Consider the following 24,356-nt stretch of genomic DNA (forward strand, 5'->3'; position numbering starts at 1 on the left):
ATGATAATTATATTACCATCCACACTAAGGGTGGGCATTATGACCAAAATCTTATGTCACAATATAAGTAATTTATTTTACAGAAAAGTATGTATCACAATATAGTTATTCTTAATTTTATTTCCAGTACTAAAGTATACAATATGTAATAAACAAGATGTTCATCTGGCATGTAACAGAACTAACAGTCTTTTGGATATTGAAAACAATAACTGTAATCATCTGAAGTTAACAGCAGCAACTGCGCAGTACATTCAGTAGAAACATAGATGGTATTGACATCAGCGTTTAGCTACATATAACTGTTCTTAAGTGAAAACCTTGTGAAACTAAAGTCAAAACAACACAACCAACACACATTCAACGGTCCAAAGAAAAATGTGTTACTTAATTAGCATTCAGCACGTTTTCTTTTTTTTAAATTTGGTGTGAAGAAAAAAGCTCCACTTAACCAGTTAAACTAAATAAAACCAAAACGTGCTATAAAGAAAATTCCAAAATGGTAAATCAAATCGTGTTTAGTGCGATGAGTTAAACAAAGTTGCTACAGCAGGTGCTTTTTAGATCAAATTAAGTGAGAATAAAAATCATCCTGTACAGAATTTTGGCTACTTCTGGCTTTTCAGAAGTTCATGCAAATTCTTCTTAACACTGAAATGCTTTAGACTAACTGAAAGTTAGTCTGGTTTTTTTCTCATCCAACACGTGATAAGCTGTGCTAAACACCCGTTAATTGTGTTTAACACAGCCTCAGTGAGCACAGGAAAGCAGCTCTTATTTGTGTGCCAGAGCACCACACGGCTGTTCACTTCTTCTTTGTATCTTGTTTTTCCTGTTATGCACAAATTATATGTTCCCTAATGATTGCAGTGTGTTCTTGGGCACACCACTGGAAAAATTGACCGAAAAAAACAAAAACCTCACCAGTTCCGATTCATGACCGGTCATCCGGTGCATCCCTATTTATGATATCCTTTTTTTTTTTTTTTTTGTTATACCATAGAAATTTCATAATTCACAAAAACTGCACTGCATAATGTTTTCACATAAATGTGACATTTTCACATATACGTGTGAAAATGCGAACGCAATAGAAATCTCTACCGGTTAATCACATTTACCAGAATATCACACGCGCCACACATTTGTATGGTTGGACATGTCATTTTCAGCACTGCCTTGAATTTCATCTCTGTCGAGGCTCTACATGGCTGTATGGACAAACATACACGCACTGCTTTATACCCATGGGGCTCGTAATACATGCAGAGCCTTACATCCACTCTTAACCCACAACAATGGCCTCTTCAGCAGCCTCTCACTAACACTGACGCCTGGATAGGGAATACTTCACCAACAAAAGACATAGACACAAAGAGAAAACGACAAGGAGATGGGGAGATAGTGTTAAATGTAGAAACGGACAGACCTCGACTTTAAGAGAGAGACGCCAGAGGGAGTAAAGAGTGGATGTGATAGTCTAGTCAGTGACCCAGCCAACTCTGACGTATCAGGTGTCTAAACCAAGTCTGTCTGATGCTGGTCACATTGGTCGTGGAGAACTTCAGAGGAGCAGTTGTACCTGTAGTTTGAGTTACAGTGGTCTGGTTGGTGTAATTGGTAATGTGGCTAATGTGACTTCGTAATTGTTGCTGCTGCTTTGATGTTTGTTAAACACTGTGCTTGTTGTTCAGGGTTTGACTGCTGAGAGGACCTCCATGAATGGGTTTTCACCTCAGAACCCATGAGCCTTTGCACCTGAACCAGACTCTATCAGAGATACTGATCTTTCCTGCAAGACTAATCGCATTTGGTTGAAGGTTTCAGTGAAAATAGCTGGTCTTTTTCAAAGCATTGTCAATTCAGAAGCAGGATTGTTGCTATTAGGTGTTCTCACTTATAGTATCACCTTAATGATACTTAATCTTGGGCTGGTTATTGATTTTGATTGACAAGCTTTCAAATTGATTAAAATTAAGAAATTTCATTCTGATTGATTTTTAGGTTACCTTCCCAAGAAGAGAAGTTTGACAAACGTGACATTTAAGAGTTAAGTTATTAAATGTGGCAAGATAAATCAGCTTGGTTCTGATCTGGGTTCCACCTTATGATTTTTACCTCACTAAAGCTGGAATGTATCAGGCTGGCCTGGGATTTGTGTGGATGACAGGAGTGTAAAAAAAATGCACGTCTAATGTTCAGTCTCACATCACCTTTTAAGGTTAAACTGTTTTAATTCTACGCTTTCTAAAAACAGTCGAGCACACTCTTTTTCGTCTCGTCTGTCATCTGCATATGACTTTCTTATCACAGTTTTGATACTTTGTTTAATCATATATGACTTGCTTAGAGGTGAGGATGAGGTCTCTCTCTCTTTCTCTTTTTCTTTATCTTTATTTTACTCCAGCTTGCTGGCTTGTATATGTAAAGTACTTTTTTTTTTTTTTTTTTTACTTTTGCAACAAAAAAAAATCATTGCCTGTAGATGCTGATAAAGGGATTCATGTGAGTGTTCATGACATTTGTGTACAGTGTTGTGAATATTTCTGAAGCTCAGTCGTCAGCATCCATTGGCTTTTCTCGCTCCTGTGTGTGAGCCGCTTCTCTGATCTCCATCTATGGCCTCCAACTGTTGCTTTCTACAGTGCGTGTGTATGCTCGTGTGTATTTGGGCCTCTAATGAAAGCCAGATTCAGGATTCTTAACAAGTGACTCTGCTTTACAAATATGTTGAAAAATGATGCTCACTGAGCCTGTTGATAAACAGGCATATATAATATCCCTGTATCTTTAGTGCACAGAGTGCAATTGGGTATGTTACCATTGCCCTGACAGAAATGCTCAAGGCACTTGGCTGAAAACACCTGTATGACTTGACTTTGCCCTTTACTATGTGTAACTTAAGAACGTTTTAGACCATGTCGCTTTTTTTAGTCAATAAACGATGCTTTGTTTGTGTCCCTGAAACCCAAAACCGTACAGGATATCAGGTCTGTGTGGAGAATCTGACTTCAGTGTGGCTCTAAGGGTCCGTCTCAGTCGAATCACTCATCGTGGAGAACCATCCCGCCGCGAGCTGAAGTCTATACCCGTCACACTGCTCTGTAATTCCCCTCTATTAGAGTGTGTGTGTGTGTGTGTGTGTGAGAGAGAAAGAGAGTGAAGGAGAAGCACTGACTCAGCAGGGCTGATTACAGGACTAGTTGTGTTGTTGTGAAGCCGCAGTGTTAGCATCAGCGGAACAGCATGTTGTTTTTGTCACCAGGGGTCAGACTTTATAACAAGACATGCACTCATTTGCTATTAGCATGGAGCCACAGTGCATGTTTGTCCGTGAGTAAGGTAATATGGTGGGTTTATGTGCACAAACATGTGTCATGACTGATATGCTTGATGGCAGGGCACATGCACAAAAAAGGATGATGTTTGCAAACATGTTGTGATTTTTCTAACCAATAAAACATTCTGCTTCATTGACATTCTCCACAATGGCTGGCCTGTGGCCTGTATTCATTATTCAGTGCAATGAAAAGACAGTTTCCGCTTTATGTAAAACCAGTCGGAATTTTTATATTCAATGTAACATGAAAAAAAAAAACTGTGCATAAAATAAAAGCATAAAGTGAGCCGTTATTGAATCAACCAAAGTTGTCATTAGCATTGATGGTTCAAATCTGTTTTTAAATATGTATGTGTTTGTGTCGATTTTAATTTTTGTCAAATAGGATTAAACTGCATAGATTTGTTTATTATTATTATTATCTTCCTCCTGAGTCAGTCAGAATGTTTGACCCATGAAGCAGATGAACTCCGATGAAGAGTTTATGGCAGATGTCTTGCCTATTGAAACCTCTCACTTGTGTAATTAATATTCAGTTTTTCTTTGTTTCTCACCACTGCTGAGCTTTGAGCTACCGCGATGCGTTAAAACGAACAAATCTTTTTCATTACTTCAGGAATGAGGGTTTATAACTCCACTTGGCCTCAGGCAAGCTCTGAAAGTTTAATTTAGTTTTGACTACCTGCCATTCGACTGTAGAAAGGTGTCCGGTTTGACTTTGTGGAGTACTAGCTCAGATTATGGTATTAAGACAAACAGTATCCAGCTGCAACTTCTCCTTGTCATCTACTTTCTCATTCTTTTGTACCTCTTTTTTCTTTCTCATTGTACCTCCTCTGTTGCTCTGTCGCTCTTTCTTGGTGTGACTGTGAGCTGTATATTTACTCTCTGAAATAAGAGGAGATATTTGTGAGTGTTACACTGAAACCATACTGTGAAAGTATACAGCCTGTGTTTATGTTCACTCTTCCATGACCGTGTTTGTATGTTCATTGCTAATGTTTGTTCTTTTCAATTGCAATAAAACACTTCATATTTGAGAGGGGTGCCGAGGTTTTCAGGGTTCGGTAAAGACAGATTTTCTTTCTGATTAATTTTTTGAAATGGCTCAATTCTAGCCTAAATAAATGAGCTGAAAACATTTAGATTTCTTATTAAAACAACAGCCTTTTGTGGTTTAACAATCACAGACAGTAGTGTATATCACCAATTACATTTGATAACACTAATTTAAACGGAATAAAGCTCTTTCATCTAACACTCATATATGCTTCACATTTGAAGGTTATTGATGAATTCCCATGTAGATGTTTTTGATAACATGACCTGGTTCTTGACCATGAGAACTAGTTAACCCCTTAATCCACCGCTTTCTTTTCTAATAATGAGAATCAGAGCTTGTGCGAGGGAAACACAGATGATGAGAATGAGATTATAAGGTGAATGGGTTCAAAAGAGGGGGAAGGTCAGAAGTTTGAATCACTCAAAGTCTGCTCCAGAAAGCATCCTAACTGAAATGGCACAGATTGAAACTCAACGATCACTTTAATGGTTGTTAACAAAATGATTGTATTTATTTATTGTATTTTGTTGATGTTCTGGGGTCATATTGCATATTTCTTTTGTCTTGTATACCATATGGTGTATATTCAAATGCATATATGCTTTTCAAAAATGCTTTAGTTTAGAACTTGGTTCCTATATGAGGCTAAATGAAACTGTAAACGATATTGGAATGTTGAGAGAGAAAACTCAGCGAACAGTTTTTAGCTGTACGTGATTCAACCGTTCATGCTGACTCTGCATATTTTCCAGCTTGAGTTGTTTTTACACACACACAGATGTGTTTTGTTGTCCCAAGTCCCTCCGGCAACACGTATTGATGGGGCAGTGATCCCGCTGTAACTCAAACATGAACAAACACACATGGATCTTGGTTTGTTTTCTATTAATCAGCAAAGTTCGCAGCCTGTTTGTGAGTTTTGCGCATGTGGGCTCTTGTTTTCATTAAAAGATCTGTGAGATTGCTTGATGGAAGGGCAATTTTGACGTTTTATGAGATTATCTCTAGATCGGTTATACACTCATACACGCACACACCCAAACCTAATCACACACAGTCCTTTTGCAAACACACACACACACAAACAATTTGACGCAAGTACTGATCATATAAAATTTTTCTGATTTTATTGTTGTACATTTCAGCAAGGGCTCTTAAAGCACATTGCATCATCAGTTAGTGCCTTCTCAGTACTCAGAGATTTTCTGAATGCTCGGGTCGTTTGAGGTCAGATCTCCCTCATCCTCTCAGAAAAAAAAAATCTTTATCTTTGAAATTGTAATATTTTAGCATCTCAAAAATAATATTGTCTATTTGTCTATGCTTTTAATTGTCTTTTCTTTTTTTTAATACCTTTTTTTTCTCTTTCTAGGAGATGGCTTTGGTTGCCCCCGAGTCTCCTTCAGAGCAGGCTAGAAGAGTCTTCCAGACCTTTGACCCGGAAGGTAAGATTATAAAAAAGGAAGAATTTCATCTGTTGTGTATGTTTGTGGTCCTGAAACAGAGACTGAAGAAACTCAATGTCAGCAGCTGAGTCAACTTGTCCTTCACTGAGAGGAAGATGAGCTTTAGCTACACAAAATCCAGAGCATGTTTATTATCACTGCAGCTTATCAGGCAGTGCAAAGATCCTACGCTTACAGTGTTTGTTTATACTTCAATGTAACTGTGGAGAGGAAATGAGGAAGACAAGGTTACATTTGATCTGATACGAAGGTGTTATTTCAGTGGAGTATAAGAGTGGTAATTTTTGTTCTACATGGAATTCTGTGTGTGTGTGTGTGTGTGTGTGTGTGTGTGTGTGTGTGTGTGCGTGTGCACCTGGTATTTATCACGTTATGGGGACCAAATGTCCTCACAAGGATGGAATACCACTATATGTTTACCTTGTGGAAACATTTTTAGGTCCCCATAAGGAAACAAGCTCATAAAACATACAGGAATGCATTTTTTTAAAAAACTAATTTCCTTAACACATACAGTATAAAACCATTAATTACGTTGTGTTTTCCCATAAATCATGGAAACACAACGTGTGTGTGAGAGATCAGATATGTTGTTCAGTGGGCTACATTTTTAGGTTTAAGGTTAAGCCCTTCATTCTTTTTGATGACTCTCCCACAGTGTCTCTTTACACAGCTAGATATCCGTCATGAAGACCAGACTACACTCCCTTACATCCACCACCATGCCGTTTCTCTGCCACTGTTTAAACATGCTTCAGATGACAAGCCAAACCTGAATATATGAAGTGCACAATTTTCACACAACTGATCTTTGACAGAGATCCTGATATATTAACCACAACTCACAAAGTATAATATAGCTCCCAAATCCCAAACAACTTAAGCATAGCTCACAGGTCCTCATGAGGCAGAAGCCCTTTATTTTTTTGGTTTATGTGCTTACGCATCAAAAGGTAGGGGTCTTGAAAAATAATGCACACCTGACGTGGTGATAATTCAATGGCCCGTCGTCATTTGTTCTGCTTCTACTACGGTTGCCACACCTCAAGACATCAATCAGATTATATATTTCATGGTATTTGTCTGGTTTTTGTGTTTAAACCGCTACTCTGAGTAGGATTATTTCTTCCTCATCTTATCCAATGCTTTCGTTGTTAATTCCAGAATGTCATTTTAAAAGTCAAGTTTGTTAATGTGTGTGCATCTCTAAAGGGAGAGAGCGAGAGCATGCGCTTTCCGTACGTGATAAAACAGAATTTTGTGGCAAAATATGGAAATGAGCTGTCATTATCACATATTGATTATTATATATATTTGTTTGGGATTTGGTGTTGTGGGTTTTGGTTATTTAGTTGTTTTAAGACCTGTGAAATAATAGAAAGTGCAGTTCACTGACAATATGTTCAATCACATTCAAGCATTCAACGGGCCCAAAGTATGTCTACATTAGGGATGGCGAGATAAGCATATCGGTACCGCACAGTTCTTGGACAAATTCCAAATGGAAGTGATCATTCCTATCCCTTTGGAGTGAGCTGGGCACATGCATGTCGTTTGGAATGCACTTGGTGAAGAGAGTAATGTAATTTTCTCATTGTCTTCAGTTGGCATGTTCCGTGACAACGTAGTGCAGCCTCTGTCAGTACTGAGCAGATTTGCTGATGGACACCCCCATAAAGTGTGTGTGTGTGTGTGTGTGTGTTTTAGTGAATGTGTTCAACTCCAAATTGAACAATATTCATAACAAACTAACTGATTACTTTCTGTATAATGTTTTCCATGAATAACAGCCAACAGTGTTCTATTTGTGAACAGTTCTGCCGAGGATTTGTGGGGAGGACACTCTCACGTGATAATTTATTGTTTAAGATAGTCACTGTGCTCACTCAGCAACGTAGCTTTATGAATAAACCGCTGATGCTCTTTTAGTCATATGCAGTGCAGTATATCTTTGCCTGTATATCCTGTTTGTGTTGTGTGTTTTTTTCCCCAAAGTCTGTTGCATGAAGTACTACTTTTTCCTCTAATATTTATTGCTTTTGATTTAAATCTAAGACTCCTGGTGATAATATAGAGAATAGGTAGAGAGGGAGTTTGATGTAAGAAATGAGAACCTGGAGCGGAGATCACCCACTGCTCGTCTCATATCTGCCAGGTAGAAGAAGTTTGTGAGTGTATATATCACTGAATATGTCACAGTGAGAACGAAAGTGTTCTTCCAACGTTTTGATTTAAAGTGTCTAATTTACAGCACACTCTCAAATAGTCAAATTGAAATCGCTTGGCCTCTTTTTTGCCTTTTAACGTAATAACATTCCTGTTCCTCGCGATAATAAGAACAATACTTGAGTGAGTGAGTGAGTGAGTGTGTGTGTGTGTGCGCGTGTGCATGCGTGCGTCTGTGTGCACAAGCATATGAGAGTCTGTGTATTATTGCTCAATCTCATTTACCAGCACTTTGAATGTTTATATCGACTCCAAACACAGACAGTTTAGGCATTTAATGAGATCTTTCACATGCATTTCGTACAAGAAGGAAAAACTTTCATCTGACAGTCTTGTGTAGATAAAATACTATAATGACATGAAATCAGAATTGAGTCACTTACTTACAAGATGAATGCCCTTTGTGTTAATATTAATCAGCGCATTTTTTTTTTTTTTTTTTAAGAAAAAGTATTTTCATACCTCATGTACAATTCATCCATTAAGATTATGCAAAAAAAAAAAAAAAAAGGCAATAAATTACGCTGACAATAATGATCACATTAAACCCTGATGGATTGTGCTACCCCACATTATTTCACACTGACTATAGTTTTACTCAGAAATACCTTCTTTTTTTTTTATGTCGGTAGTATAGAAGCTATTTTAGCCAAAGTCTATGATGCATTATTCAAAACGCCTGAGCGTATCTAATTTCATGCTGTGGTACAGATATTTATTGTTCTTAATCCAGTCACTGCAGGAAAGTTTAAGCAGAGAGTTCATTTTATAGGGAACGGAAAAGAGTTAGCATACCAGCTGCTCTGCAAATATCCTGTCTGACACTTGGAGACGAGAGGAGGAAAAACAGCATACACCACTAGTTCATCCATTTATCAGCCATTGTCTTCACGTGTTTGTGCACATATGTGTGCGTGGTCAGCAGAATGGCTTCAATTAGAGAGATGAAACTCTCGATTTATGTTTGGCATAAGACACCAATGGTGTGGGTGCTGATCAAGACTCTCAAAAGCTCTAACCATCTGCCTCTCTTCTTTTCTCCTCATCTTCAGATAATGGGTTCATTCCAGACACACTGCTTGAAGATGTTATGAAAGCGTTGGATCTCGTCTCTGAGCCAGACTAGTAAGTTTGTTGTTACAATAATGTTTTAGTTTTAAAATTGTGATTTAAGTTCAGTTATTTAAATATATATATATATATATATATATATATATATATATATATATATATATATATATATATATATATATATATATATATATATATATATATATATATATGAGTAATGCTTACTGTAAAAAAATGTTTACTGTATGTAAACGTTTTTTGCTCTTTTTTTCTGAAATAAAGTGTGGATGTTAGGATGCATCAAAACATTTTTTTATTTTTTTTTAACTATTTTTTTTTATTCCTCAAATTCAAAATTTGCACAAATATTCAACAGTTTTCATTGACAATAATAACATTTAAAAACATTTAATAACATTTATCAAAAACATTTAAAAAAATCATACCAACCACAAACGCTATAATGGTAGTGTATAATATTTGCAATATATCATTTTATTAATGTCCAGCAAACATATTTCTTTATTCCTAATGCAGCAAGGTGACATTTGTGCATATAAAAACAGCTATGCTCCCTCTGTTTGGGTTCCCATGCCATTCAAACAGACTCATTACTCTTGCAGAGCAAAGAAGAAGAGTAGAGAGTAAAGTCCCAACCTTCCACGTAAAGCCTGTTTAAAGCCACTCACCCTAGTCCCTTTGAAACCTTTACCTCCTAAACAGTTTGCCACTGTCATCCGAGCAATTTTAAACCACCTGCTTTCTTACATCAGCTTTTGACAGCTTGAAAGACGGCTTCAGCCTTTCAAAGAGTTTGTTATATGAACGCTAAATTGACAGAATAAAGTTCAGGTCATGTGTTTGCTTTTACACAGCACCCTATTTTGTCAAAAGCAGTTTAGTCAAGTGTCGATGAAGTCTGAACACCCTTTTGGCCTCTTCTGAAACTACATACAACATAATCAGCCTTTTATTATTTCAACAACTGCCAATTTTTATGTGTATGTTAAAGTGACCTGTGATCACATAAGAAAGCATTTATCATCCTCTGATTACTGAGTTTGTGTGGGAGAGAGTTAGTAATGTTATCAGTCTCGCTGTATGACTTTAAAAGGAAAAGACTGCCCTGTTTTAACATCACTGAAGTTGTTTTTAAAACAATATTAGTCAGATTCCAAGCATTACTCGCTGTTATGTTTAGTATCTGATCATAATTCATGATTACAGCTCATTTTGACAACTGCCTCAGACAACACAGAAGGATGCCAACGAGCAATACATGCTGAAGACATGCACACACTATGAGCTACACCACTTAATGGTCCTCTCTCTCTCTCTCTCTCTCTCTCTCTCTCTCTCTCTCTCTCTCTCTCTCTCTCTCTCTCTCGCTCTCTCTCTCTCAGTGTGAATCTGATGAAGAGTAAACTGGATCCAGAGGGGTTGGGTATTATTCTGTTAGGCCAGTTTCTGCAGGAGTTCTTTCCTGACCAGGTAATACATGTGTCATGTCTCTCTTTCAAGTTGATTAAACATTTTTACCAGAATTAACTTAACAAAATTACCACTAGGCTTTGATCAGAATAAAGATCTGTGAATTAATTTGGGGGAAAAAATTGGTGAAAGAAGAATATCAATTATGAATATACTAAAATTATGTCTTAAATATTTAAAACCCATAGTCTTTTTCTCCTGGTTTCTTCAAGTTAATTTACAGTTTGTTTTTTTAATGGGTTTTTATTGATTGTTAGCATTAATCATCAAACGGTTATTAGATTGAGCATGTTTCTGTAATTGTTGATGGTAAATTCTAAATGAAAGCAGAAGGAAGTTTCAATCTATTAAATGTTAAAAAATAGTGATTTTGATCCACAGATTCAAAATATTTAAGAAATTTTTTGAGAGATCGTTTAATAAACGAATAGAGGGACCTTATTGGATATTTATTTGGGATGCTGTCTGTGAAGGCAGTAGACAGCTAAGCAGTTTTGGAACATAGCTAACGCTCCAATCATAGCTATCCTTACTCTTGCTCAACATTGTTTGCTTTTTCTTACTGTTTTTTCATTAAGTTCAAATAAACCTACAATCAGCCCCAGATCAAATCTATGTACATGTAGCCCCTCAGAGAGAGAGATTGGGAGAGAAGCTGACGGTTATAGCTGGCATGGACTTGCAGCTCCACTGCTTTGTGTTAAATAGATTAGGGCTTTAGGGATACATGCAAAAAGGCCTCAATTTACCATCAAATCAAATACTCTAACCGTATTTCAGGCCCACGCAAACACATGCACACACGCTCCGCTGTTGTAGTTCTGGCAGCGAGGCAGGCATGCGGTATGGGGGCTAGACAGAGGTATTTGGCTCCTGTCAAGACTCTGTGCTTGGATTTTGCTGCTGGTTTGAGTTGGTCTGCAGAGTTCTGGCACCGGTTTGCAATCAGCTCTTTTCAGCAGCTGCATAGGGGGGTGTATGTGATTGCTTTAGACTTAAAGCAATGTATTCCAGTGTACTGTCAGTCCTGAGCTTGTCGTTACATATAAAACCATTCACTGAACCGTTGTTTTAGGCTCTCTTGTCCAGGTTTATGGAGTGTGTTTTGATGTGTTTGAGCTGGAATTTGACGTTTTGGTTAAGTTGTCTTAACTCACGGAAATGTTTTTCTGGCATCCAATGGATGGAGTTAGATCTAGGCAAGATGTGTCACATAGAATAAGGACACGTAGAGCTGTTTGCTGATGTTTCACAGACCCAATGTACATGTCCACACTGACACGCGTCATCTCGCTTTTCCAGGATTCTGTGATCCCAGACTCATTTCCTGTGTATCACTATAATGGCCTGAAGCAGTCCAACCACAATGAGAAGGTAAGGCACACTCATGCTCATTTTGTAATGCCCAAGTACAATTTAATAGCATATATTGCCCCTGCTGGCATAAAAGCCATGGTGGGTCAGTCTTATCCTGTCTGATCCCTGGGATGTGGGGTCTGCGAGCCGCCGTGTCCTATAGCCCACACCAATATGATCTCTCAGACAAGCCTTCCAAGTCATTCCTGTGAATGTCGACAGCTTTCAAGACTGGGCAGAGTATATTGAAGCCACAAAAATCTGAAACCGTTTTACAGGGCTAATGTCTCAGGCTCTCGGTTCTCTCTTTATTTTGATTTGTGTTTAAACAGAGTCAAACTAGGCAAGATGATTTGCATCATTTAAAAGACACATGGTTTAATGCATTTTATTATAATATTATTTTCAATTTGACTTTAAATTTCCGTTTAGCTTTATCTGTGGTTTTGTTAGTCATTGTTCAGTTTTAATTTATGATCTCATTTTTAGCAATTATAGCAATAGGAATAATTAAGTTGTCATCATTTACTCAGCATTATGTTGTTCCAAACCCATAAGAGGATTTTTATTTTTTTGGAACACAAAAGTAAATATGAAAAATGATCTCTGTTGGTTCTTAAGTGTCTCCAATATTAAATTGGCGAAATCTGAGAGAACTTTTAATTGTTCTTTTATAAAAATGCAATTTGAATATCTCACTTTAATATTTTTTGTTGGTGTTCACATTTTATGTCGTATTAAGTGTGTGTATACTTTTTTTTTTTTTTTTTATGTACACAAAAGCATTTAAACCAGTTTTGGTGGTTAAAATAAGTTTACAAAGCAAAACAAATATTGAAACAAAGACTCCTTTATATACTTTTAACATTCACTCTGATGTTGTTCCAGATGCTTATTCTCATCTCATGTTCGCTATATTGCCACTGGTAGTTAAGTGCTTTTTCTAACCATTGTGAAGAATCGCCCATATTCCATATACATCCCGTAAAGAGTGCTAATGACATTTACACATGCCATCCTTAAGCACTACAGAAAGCACTCCTGACTGCCTTGTACGTTCATTGATCACAGTGTGCGTGCGACCCTATACGTCTTAACAGAAGTGCATGTGTGTGAGAAGAAGATTGACAGACGTTTAGGGATAATGGGTAGGAACTGCCACATCAAGCCCCGGAGGACACACAGGTTACTCTTCATTACTCTGGCAAACGCATTAGCAGCAGCAGTAAAGTGTGCAGCCTTTGTTGTTGAGGTTTCCTCTGTGCCACTCGTATATTCACAGGAGCCCTTTCTCAGGAACCAAACACCTTGCAAAATGTAAGGAGCTCCTCTGGCGCTAACATAGACCATACTGGCACTTGGAAGCCAAAGCCTAGACTGCCTTTCTGTTCAAGTCATATAATCATCCAAAGGGATCTCGTTCCATCTTCCTCCAGCACTTCTGCTTCATGTCACTTTTGCTTTCTGGACCACTTTCACGCTAGTCAATATGATTAGATAACAAGTTTGTGTTTTATTGCCAGAGTACTTGACAAAAAGCTTAATTTATTAAATGTTACTGCTGGCTGTAATTCAGTACACATTCATAAGATTTTCACAGAATTAAACACTATGACTCATTCCTTGTTAAATATTTCAGATAATTTGATTAATTTCAGGTACTCTTAGGGGTCTAAAAAAAAAACATTGTCATAATTTACCCTTAAAGGTTAAAGTAATTCACTAAATTTCAATGCAATGGCAGTACACTCTACATTTACATAATATTAATTTAATAAAAATTTAATGGCCGATATTATGCTATTATGATATTATTTAAATATTTTTGATGTTATATATGTGTATATATAAGCTTTATACTGGATCAGTCAGTTCTTGATGTGGTACTTGTTCAATCACTGCCTTTGAGTCCGTGTGTGGTCAGACTGACATTCTCTGACTGATTATGAGCACACATGCATTTGTTTTAGTCTGAATATAAAGAAATGTTTATTTTAAAGCATAGACTTCGAGCTGAACCCAAGCTCAGCTAACCAATAGCAGACTGTCATCTTCAGCCAAACAGGCCAAAAACCTTCAGAACGTGAAATCTGCCTGACCAGTGAAAATTTAGATTATTTAAAGTAAACATTACATGGTGTTGACAAGTTATAAAAGCATGTTCTAATGGAGAGAACCCACTGGTCCTCACTACCAGAGCTGACTGGCTGCAATGATGAATGTGTGCCTTCTAACAAGATGTTGTAGGGCTTTATTGTGACTTGAAATGGCTGGTTATGGTTCACAGTCTAGTCAGCTGGAGGATGTCGCTCTTCCTTCCATTGCATTGAACTGCCAAGAGCTAATGCACAGCTGTAAAATGGGGATTGATGGGGTTTGGTAAAATAGGCAGCTTGAGAAATATGGAAGTAATTGTAATAGCACAGGCAGCTGAGCCGTGGTGATTTGCAGATCTTGAAAGTTCAGATTTGAAAGCTCACAGTTCAAGAGATCATCTCAACATCCTTTTCTTCACCTGCCTATTGGCTGCTTGTGCAGTCTTAAATCAATCTGACATCTTTCTGTAGTCAAAGAGTGCATCAATATGTGTGTGTGTTTTTTTTTTTAGTGGATGGTTCTTTCAACTCTGGGAAAGCCGATAAACACTTCATTGTTGATGACAAAAGCAACTTTTTTGCTGAAACGCAAGGTTGAGTGGAGGTTAGTTGGCTACTTAGAAGAAAAATGACAAGAGGAGACTTGCAAGTGTGTGATCTGATTCCCAATGGTTTGGACGCTGTTAGAATGTCTGAGCCTCGCTGCATAATGGGCTGGAGATGTTGGTGTAGAGATGTTTGTGGCGGCCACCAGAGGGAGCGCCATGGAGCTTTATGGCTTTTTCTCAAGACTGGCTTGAATTAGGTGATGCCTAAAGGAGGTTGTTTGGCCAATGAATGTCCAATCACACTTACTTTTGACACCAATGAAACACTTATGAATTTTCGTATTTTACTTGTACACAATGTACAACACCAACCAATAAAAAGAGGACGCACATTTACCATGACATTTTGTCAAGGGCAGACTCCTTCCTGGCAATATGACGCCCTCCATATGGAAGCCATCGACTGTCTCATGTCTGATGATGTCATAACAAGAGGCCAGGTCTGTAATGAGACACATACTCCGAGAGACACACTGGCATTCCCAGAAACAAGGGCTGTTGTTTTATTTATAGGATGATGAAGTAAATGAAACCTACACAAATGTGTTGTATGTTCATCCATTGTGTTTCTCTCTTCCAGGTGAGTTACGTTGAGGGCACTGCTTTGGTCATGGGTTTCGAGGACCCCATGGTACGTACGGACGACACCCCGGTCAAGCGCTGTCTGCAGACCAAATGGCCCTACATCGAGCTCCTGTGGACCACAGAAAGGTCGCCCTCCCTCAATTAACCTTTATCTCTCACCTTTCACCCACCAACCTCTGGCTACACAGCCCGCTGACTTCAGGAACGCTCATAGGACTCCTCACTCTCTCTGCACTACATTCAGAAGGCCAACTCGAGGCCTGAAGTTCAAACGAGAGACGATGCTCATCGCCTGGCACTCACACAAAGCCTCTTGTTTGCTTTTTACACATCTCAACTGGCTTGATTTATTGAGCTGATTTTGTGTTTAAAAGCCCTGAAGTGGAACAAAAAAGGTGTTTTTTCTAAATTATGTTACTGTCTGTTGCCATCTCTTGTGAATACCAAATGTATTTGCTTTTCAGGTGTTCATATTATTTTTGTTAACTTTCTACATGATTTTGTTTACTGGTCTGAAATGATAAATCTTGGAATTAGCGCACCGACTGTGATGATCTTATGAGTAATTTATGTAATTGTTAATATGTATTTTTGTTTGAAGTTTGATTGTTAGTAGCTGTAAATATTTAAGGGATCATTTGACCAAAGGCTCTGGTTGGACGTAAAGTACTTGTGTTTGTCAGTGGTCAGCTGAGAAGCTGCTATGATCTGCAGCGCTCGGCCTTGAGAGGAAGTCTGTTTAGACAGGTTTACAAAAGAATGCACTACAACCCCATGCTGGGCACCAAACGACAGTGGGAGAATAGGGCAATTTTAGTATTTAAACTTTGAAGTAACAACCCTCCGGGAGGGTATCTGGAATGACAGGAGGGATTCTCTGCATGAGAGAGAAGAAAAATAACACTGACAAACTCTCACTCTTTATTTATTCTGATCCTAATGGTTCACTAAAATAAACACTTTTGTTCTTCACGTCTGGACTGTATTGTGTTTGTCCTGAAATATAACTGAAAACTGAAATCACTGAAAAACTATCCATGTCAATCTAAATGTCTTTCATGTTTTCTTATGCAATCAGTAGAGGAAGCTGTAGCAGTTGCTGACGTAGAGTGACAGCTTTGGTGCGTGTGTGTATATATATATATATATATATATATATATATATATATATATATATATATATATATATATATATATATATATATATATATATATATATATATATATATATATATATATATATATATATATATATATATATATAATATGCACTTCACATTCTGTACAATCAAATATTGATTATAGATATGTGGATTTCTAATTTTCTTTTAATTGGATTTGTGTTGCTATTTATGATTGAATAAAATTTTATTTTGCAGAAATAAAATTAGTTGTTAATTATATTAAAAAAACTATTATAATAATTGAAATGCCCAAACATGGCAAATTATTTATTTGTGTGTGCGTGTATATGTGTATATATATATACATATAGCTACTTTTTTTTTTTTTTTTTTTTTTACAGAACATACAATTTACACATTTGCACATTTGTCATAATTACAACAGAAAAGGCAGGAATAAATATAGTTCATACATGGGCCCTTTGAATAGTTTGTTAAATAGTGTGGGGCCCTCAAGTCACAAAGATTGATAGCTCCTCCTTTATATTGTTGCTTGGTGATTTTTGTGTTTCTTGGCTATAACGGCTATCTTTTGTTGGGTTTACTTTCAGTCTTTTGGGCCGCTCCGTCCTCAACTGTTGAAAGGGAGATATTAATACTTCACGCCAATTACTGACAAATTGAATTGTTTTAATTTCAGGCTTTTTGTTTTTTCTTTGACTTAGCGGTTCATTTTTGTGTCAAATGGTCATTATCGGTATTTGTTGTGACTACATATTAAAGTCTAAATCAAAGTTTGGTTTAAGACCTTCCCATCTAATGAGTTTGATGTCTCAGGATGTGATCGTTGCGGCCGTGTGATCCTCAGGGTCACAGATCAAACTGCTCTGGTTTCCTCTGTAAAGGTCAGACCAACAGATAATTAAAAGCGTTCCCACTAAGGCTGCATGTGACATATGGAACACATCTTTTATGGGCCAAGTGACTTGCCTAAATTCCACGTTATTACAGAAAGAAATAAAAGCGACATTTAGCGGAACCAAATTTTTCATTAAGCTTCTAGGGAAACGACTTGGCGCCACATCAAACGACCAATATTCAATGGCAGAGAAAATAAATTCGAAACAAGATGCAGAATACAGGACTTTTATATGCAGAGGGTGCCTAAATTAAGGTCTTTTATGTCTCAGTAGTTTCTTTTAAATTCACTTTTAACAATATTATTTGGGACTGGGACGGCTAGGAGTTACAAGATGTTTTTTGCATCATTAGCATAAACAATCTTAGCTAAAATGATGTAAATGTTGCTAATGCTGTGGTCATCTCTCTATAAATATTGCGAAGTGCACACTGTAAAGGATTTTGTTATGACTTCGTATCGCTCCAGTCAATCTATGTATATTATAATGGCTTCTATATGTATTATAATCTGCTGTGAGAAAGGTGCTTCTAGATGGTGTTAATATTAATGTCTGTCTGAAATATGAAAACATGGTGGATTTTATGTCACGGCCAGAGTTTATAAGTTCTTGGCAAAACAAAAGTTGAAGAAATCTTTCTAAATGAACAGAAAATGTGGAGGAGGGAGTATTTTGGGATGGTTTATTACGGACATCACCGGAATAAAAATAGAAAGCGTCATCCGTAGAGTAAAAACTATTTGGACCCTTATTTTCTGTGATCCTTTTTTATTGAATCTCAGGCAATGTCCTCTTGCTGGTTATTAGGTTTGAATAACAAGTTAAAGGTTGGCTGTGAACGTGATGTGAATTATCAGTAATGAGGATGCTATATCAAACTATTGAGATGACTCTAGAAATGATTTACCCTTAAAACTCATTTATATGATCCCCGAGAGCAAAAAAAAAGACTTTAGTAGCTGAGAGTGCACCGGTTTATCATGTAAAGTGCTACATAACACTGGCCTATGAGAGGATAGAACAAAAGAAGCTGTCACTCGAGAACTGAATAAAGCACATCTGGAGTTTGCCCATAATGCAGATATAAGAGTTAAATAAGCACATTCACATTTCAAAGTCGATGCTTTGACACTGCAGCAGATTTGACTTTTTATTTAATAAGACACTGGATGATGTGTCCATTTTTTGCTGGTATTTTGCACGATAAGGTTGGATAAGTGTTTCTGGCCGGTGTGATAAAAGTCTGCCTGGCTCTTCGAGGGGAATTCAGAGAATGTTCTCCAGCTCTCTCGTTCCTCCTGGAATGAAAGTACAACACATGGACCGTGCCTAATCTATAATTTTTTTCCTGTCAGATATGAACTCTTCTCATTGTTTACGAAAAGCCTTCAGAGGCAGCCGAGCCAAATATGTCCCTTCTGAGAAGAGAAGCGGGTATCCCTTCACTACTGTAAAAGTGTGTTTTATTAGACCAGACAGAGCGATGACAGCAATCGCTGGAGATCCAATACTGAACCCATTATCGTCTATGGAATCGAATCACCATGCTTTTAGTCCTGGGTTGCGAAGACGACGCTATATCTAAGATTGTCGCCAGCAGTCTTCCCCGGGACACAAAAATGGAGAGCAGAGAACACTCCAGACCCGGCCGATGCACGTGGGCTTCTGTGAAGGGCTTCTTTTATATATTTCACCTGCTTCTCTTTGAGAGTGGGCCAGAAACATGCTTTGTATCTCAACAGCAGCAAGCTATGTAAGGAAATGTTTTGCTAGCTCTACTGCGGAGTGCTTTATGATGAACGGAGAAGCAGTGGAATGCACTTTTGAGGTGTTTTTATTCTCAGAAGATCACACGTCTTTTATTCACCCTCACTTTTTTTTTTTTTTTGAATCATGAGTGTTTGAAAGAACGAGCTGGATGATTCGCAGAGATGTTTGATCGCTAAGTATGTTCTGATTTTAAACTAAGAAAGCGCAAAGACTTTATTTAATAAGTGTTTTTTTTAAATAACCTTTCATGCAGCGTAGGCGAATTGAAACATTCTGCAAAGCTTTGCATATTAAAGTGCATGTTACATATTATAAGGTTTACTGAGAGTCTACTGGCAGTCATTAAAATGAGTCGCTTTTAAAAGGAGGCCCAAACCGTTTCATGCTGAAGTCGACATGAAATATTAGCATATTCCCCGCCCACTTGTTGGTCTGAATGAAAATGCGCGCTCATTGTTTGCCACTAGGTGCCGCTTTCTGGAGAGTTAAAAGCTCTCAAGCACTGCTTTAGATGAAGCGACCGATCACTGGAGGGGTTTGGAAAAATGAATCGTTGAAGGAACCGTTTGGGCGTCAAATAACAAAATAAGGTAAAAACAGCGTTTTTGACCTTGTATGCATTCAGCCTGTTGATTGGGACTCCCAAAACTACAATATGAATCTTTCACGACCCATAATAGGGGCTCTATTAAATCTGCACCTCAGTTGTATCATGATTGTTTGATTTTAATATTGAAAATGTAATGTATACAGTTGTCAACATTTGAAGTGGATCAAAAAAGTTAATCAAAAAGTCATTGTTTTGATTTTAGGGCATCTGTGCTCTGATCCACTTCAAATGTCAACCACTATGTCGACATGTTTCTGTGCTAACATTGTGAGAACATTACTAAAGACAAGCAGATAACTTCCGATATTTGCTATATTCGACTGCCTCAGACGGAGCAGTTGCTTATTTTCTATTTTATTTTATTTACTTATTTGTTTCGTGTGCGCGCGCGCGTGTGTGTGTGTGTGTGTGCGTGTGAGACACAAGGTGACCATTTCATTAAATAACATCCACATGGCATGCATCCTAGCGATTTAAAATGTGTTTTTGAGTAATTCTCTAAAAAGTGTGAGATTATTTATACAGTTGGAACCCGGACTGTTTGGTGATCACAGGATAGGCGGTGAAGCGAATGACTTCATTTAGACAAGATTAAAACTCTGACAGCCAGATGGAGAGCACACACACACACACACACACACACACACACACACACACACACACACACACACACACACACAGAGTCTTGAGCTCAGATGTGAACACAACGTCTAAATGTAGGTTTGCTCCAGTGAAGCAGGTCGAGCAGGACGTGCGATTGTAGGTTCTCTTCAAAACATCCGCACCGTTTATTTTCCAAACGTTATACTTATTGCGCGCGCTTCACACCAAAGTTTAACTTTGGACGTCTAACGAGGATAATTACCGTTCATTATTTGTAACCGGTGTTAAAATTGCGTAATTAAAATCATCGGCTTTAAGGTTGACGGATTGAAGCTCCATCTGAGTAGTCTTACTATTAATTGAATGTATTATCTATAAAATATTGAATTGATTTATACTGAATATATAACAATATTTCCATAGGCTATTGGGCTATTATCATACAAATGTATATATTACGTCATTTTGTAATGTTGCTTTAATTTTTATTAAAATAATCTGTTATTTACATCAAATTAAAAGGCCTATCGCTGTTTATAACGCAGTAGTAGCATAATAAAGGTCTTTTCATTTCTTAATTGTCTAATTTGCTGTGCATTTTGCTTCCTTAAAAGGAGTTGGCCGGATGCTGTGTGATGTGGTGCGGGAGTCCCGTCTCGTGCGCAGCTCATTACGATGTTTAGTGCTCAGAGAGCTCGCCTCGCGCAGAGAAAGGCGCGCAGCTCGCAGAAGGTAACAGCAGACGCGTGGAGCGCGCACTCAATTTCTGACAGCTGAACACGGACGTGGCTTACGTTCAGCCTGCGCATCTTTAACCAAAACGTTTGGATTACATTTATAGGCACCGGACTGACGCCATGCACCCTTGTTTCCTCCGCGTGTGTTTTCGTGCGTTTTTGCTGATATTTTCTATTTTATGCGGAGCCGCTGCTTTCAACCTGGATTTGGAAAAGCCGACGGTTTACAATGGACCAGAGGGAAGCTACTTTGGGTATTCGCTGGACTTTTACCGCCCAACACAGGACAAAAACGTGTAAGTGAAATAAAAAGAACTTTTTGTCTTTAATAAAATGTACAAGCTCCCAAAGAGAGGCACCTTCCAGTAGTATGTATTTCGTAATAAGCACTTTTTTCCCCTCAGAAATGAATTCAATTTGGATATACAAGTGTTCGAGACTTTTCACGCAACTTTTATATTCAAAAAGCTTTTCAGCACCACCAATATGGACCAGTGAACCCAGACACCTGGGGTTGATAGCTTATGTAAAAAAAAAAGGCAATAACAGGCTAACTCACGTTTATAATACGTTACTGGGATAGATTTTGTCACTTAAAAGTGTGTTACTTCGACCCAGTAGGATGCAGTTGTATGTATTTCTGCCTTTCTCTCTCCAGCATGTCGGTGCTGGTTGGGGCTCCTAAAGCGAACACCTCTCAGCCAGGGATTGTGGAGGGAGGAGCGGTGTACTACTGCCCCTGGCCGGCATCGGACCCAGACTCCTGCCGCCAGATCCCCTTTGATAAAGCAAGTAGGTACCCCCGTGATTTAGAACCTGTCAACTAATACACAAAGTTCGGAACGGTTTCTATTGAAACGATTAGCCCATTTGAGGTATAACGATGTGCCTTTTCATGCGTTTCCCTAAATTGTCGGATTTAAATTCATGTCATTTAAAAACGTATGCTATGTTGTTTCTTTATCTTATTTGCTAACATAGATGTCACAGCAACGTCTTTAGAGGAGGTTTCTTAAATTCCTCTTCCTCCAATAAAAAGATCAAAAACCACATCCAAGAAAGAGTTAATTTCACCGCATATGGTTTGGTTTAAAATTTCAGGAGCGGAGTAATTACCGGGGAAAGGCGCGTAACTTTACCTCGGCGCGTAATCTGCCGTAATTTGGACGTCCGTCGCGCGCGCCTATTATTTAGGTCAACACAACATTTTATCTTCACGCTTAAATGTATATGTTCGAGATTTCTGCGGTATTTGTCGTCTAATTCATTTAGTGAGGAATCGGTAAATACTGCGGAATCAAACCTGAAGTGCCAGAAAAAGGAAAAGTTGATTTGAGAGTCACAAAACATCACATTTAAATCGATTTTGTCATCTGGAACGGAGGTCGCAGGAGTGCTTATGATATTACTGGACTATTTTGAGGAGCCGTGGCCTGCCGGTAAATGCAGCGGTCGGTTTTGGACTCAGAAACGCGGCATGGATTGGAGACAGACTTGGATGCAGCGGAATTTGAGCGCTGGTGTTTCGTCAGTCTCGTGGTTTTATTCATAGCGCTCTCCAGAGGGAGCTTTGATCGCTGTATTTATGTGCTGTTCCTGTTTCTACCGTAGGCTCTTATCAGAAAGGTCTATTACATGACCTTCTAAATAAAGAACCACGCGGTCAGTGCGGTCTGATTCTCGAACGAATGACTCGTTCGAGCCAACTCTTTGTAAATACAGGGCGAACAATGTAGAACGATTCTCAAACAAGCGAGTCAAATGAACCGGTTCTTTTTTCAGTGAATCAAAAACAGTACGATCCGTTTCCCGAATTTATATATATATATATATATTTAATTTAACAATTATTTCATTATTACTTTACATTTTTGCTCGATTCAGAAGATTCAGCCATTTGTAGGTGAGCCATTGAGAATAATTTGTAGATGAAGTACTGAAGTGTGCATGAGGAATTGACATTGAAGCGGATTGTCTTTTGGAGATGAAAGCAGGGGTGCTGTGGTTCAGGACGGATGGTTATAAAAGGAGCCCGATGGTGATGAGGTGAGAGAGGCAGAGGGAGATATGTGAGAGAGAGTTAAAAGAGCTGTGAACACCAGGGGAATAAGGAAAGAGACCAAACCGTGTTGAAGAAAGACAGAAGCGCTGTCTGTTCTTTTTTAGTGTCTGAGAAAACGTGTCACGAATTTCCAGCGTCTACTCAGCAAGAGCATCCACGCCGAACACACACGTTTCCAGATTCATTAGTCACGTTGTTTTTAACACACTTGACCTTTGATCCCGTGTGCTCTTCCCACTGTGGCCCTCAGAGCTCTCCATGGGGGGCACGGCACGTGTGTGTGCGACTGACGTTTCTGATGACAGCCTGCGTGTGTGACTAATGCGGTCCTGACTAAAAAGTAAATTCATTAGATACACCAGATAGGGTCACGTACCAATGGTCCTTGCCTTGCAAGTTTTCACACAATTCTCTCACACACAGCTTCATAGTTAAATGTCTAGATATTATAGATGACTTATAGCAGATGCATTCCACAGATTTGAGGTAAATATGTAACAATTAAGTTATTATTATGAATTTATAAAATATTATCAGAGTGAATGTGTAAGTCAAGACTATCTGTTTAGCAGCACAGGTCGCTTTCATTTACAAACATCACAGTTGTTACTGTTATACAAGCTTTGATTCAAAACAAGGAATCGTTTACAACAACTTTATATCAATGCAAAAAATGAAAAGAAAAATGACAAGCATGTGTTTTTGAACCCAAAAATTAAACAGATGTTGTAAAGCATCAAATGATGGCATGCTGTGTTTTTATATTAGTCTGGCCTTGCATTTTAGAGCCATCTGTGACACCAGAACATGTGTTCATTTAAGCAGAATATCCTGTTTCGTGCTTTTGTGTTTGAGCAGTCTTATTATGTTTATACACTGAAAAATAATACAGCGCGAGTATGTTTGTGCCGATCTCACTCAGCAACAGCAACTTACCACAATGCAATGGTAATATTGCACTTAAGTACTTTCATATAATAACAAGAAAGTTACTTTTGGATACAAATTTTTAGTGGGTTCCTGTGTAGAACTCACTGCGATGATCCTAAAGCATTGATTTGTGGTTGCTAAGGTGTGATGGGTGGAGTCTCAGGTCCCTCTTTTATAGCAAGGCTACAGAATTGTATTTCCAGGTGAATTATATAAATCAAATGCTTTAGAAAAGGAGTAGCAGACTTTATTCAACAAGCTGTATGGTTTAAGGTATACATGTTTATAGCACAGACAC

General features: G+C 38.1%; 2 protein-coding genes across 2 annotated transcripts in view; both read left to right on the plus strand.

Moving 5' to 3' along the window:
- Positions 1-16,274, plus strand: part of mindy3 (MINDY lysine 48 deubiquitinase 3) — a 30,149-nt gene extending 13,875 nt beyond the window's left edge. Inside the window, exons 11-15 of the mRNA XM_043261697.1 lie at positions 5,776-5,848; positions 9,148-9,220; positions 10,570-10,657; positions 11,960-12,031; positions 15,298-16,274. Of these exons, the coding sequence (XP_043117632.1) occupies positions 5,776-5,848; positions 9,148-9,220; positions 10,570-10,657; positions 11,960-12,031; positions 15,298-15,447 (456 nt within the window). The 3' untranslated portion in view covers positions 15,448-16,274. The remainder of the gene's footprint in view (positions 1-5,775; positions 5,849-9,147; positions 9,221-10,569; positions 10,658-11,959; positions 12,032-15,297) is intronic.
- A 4,669-nt stretch (positions 16,275-20,943) lies between these two features.
- The window catches only part of itga8 (integrin, alpha 8), a 55,132-nt gene continuing 51,719 nt past the window's right edge, over positions 20,944-24,356 (plus strand). Inside the window, exons 1-3 of the mRNA XM_043262035.1 lie at positions 20,944-21,061; positions 21,171-21,362; positions 21,725-21,858. Of these exons, the coding sequence (XP_043117970.1) occupies positions 20,955-21,061; positions 21,171-21,362; positions 21,725-21,858 (433 nt within the window). The 5' untranslated portion in view covers positions 20,944-20,954. The remainder of the gene's footprint in view (positions 21,062-21,170; positions 21,363-21,724; positions 21,859-24,356) is intronic.

The sequence above is a fragment of the Puntigrus tetrazona genome, chromosome 16 (assembly GCF_018831695.1).
Source record: "Puntigrus tetrazona isolate hp1 chromosome 16, ASM1883169v1, whole genome shotgun sequence".
Taxonomy (NCBI): Eukaryota; Metazoa; Chordata; class Actinopteri; order Cypriniformes; family Cyprinidae; genus Puntigrus; species Puntigrus tetrazona.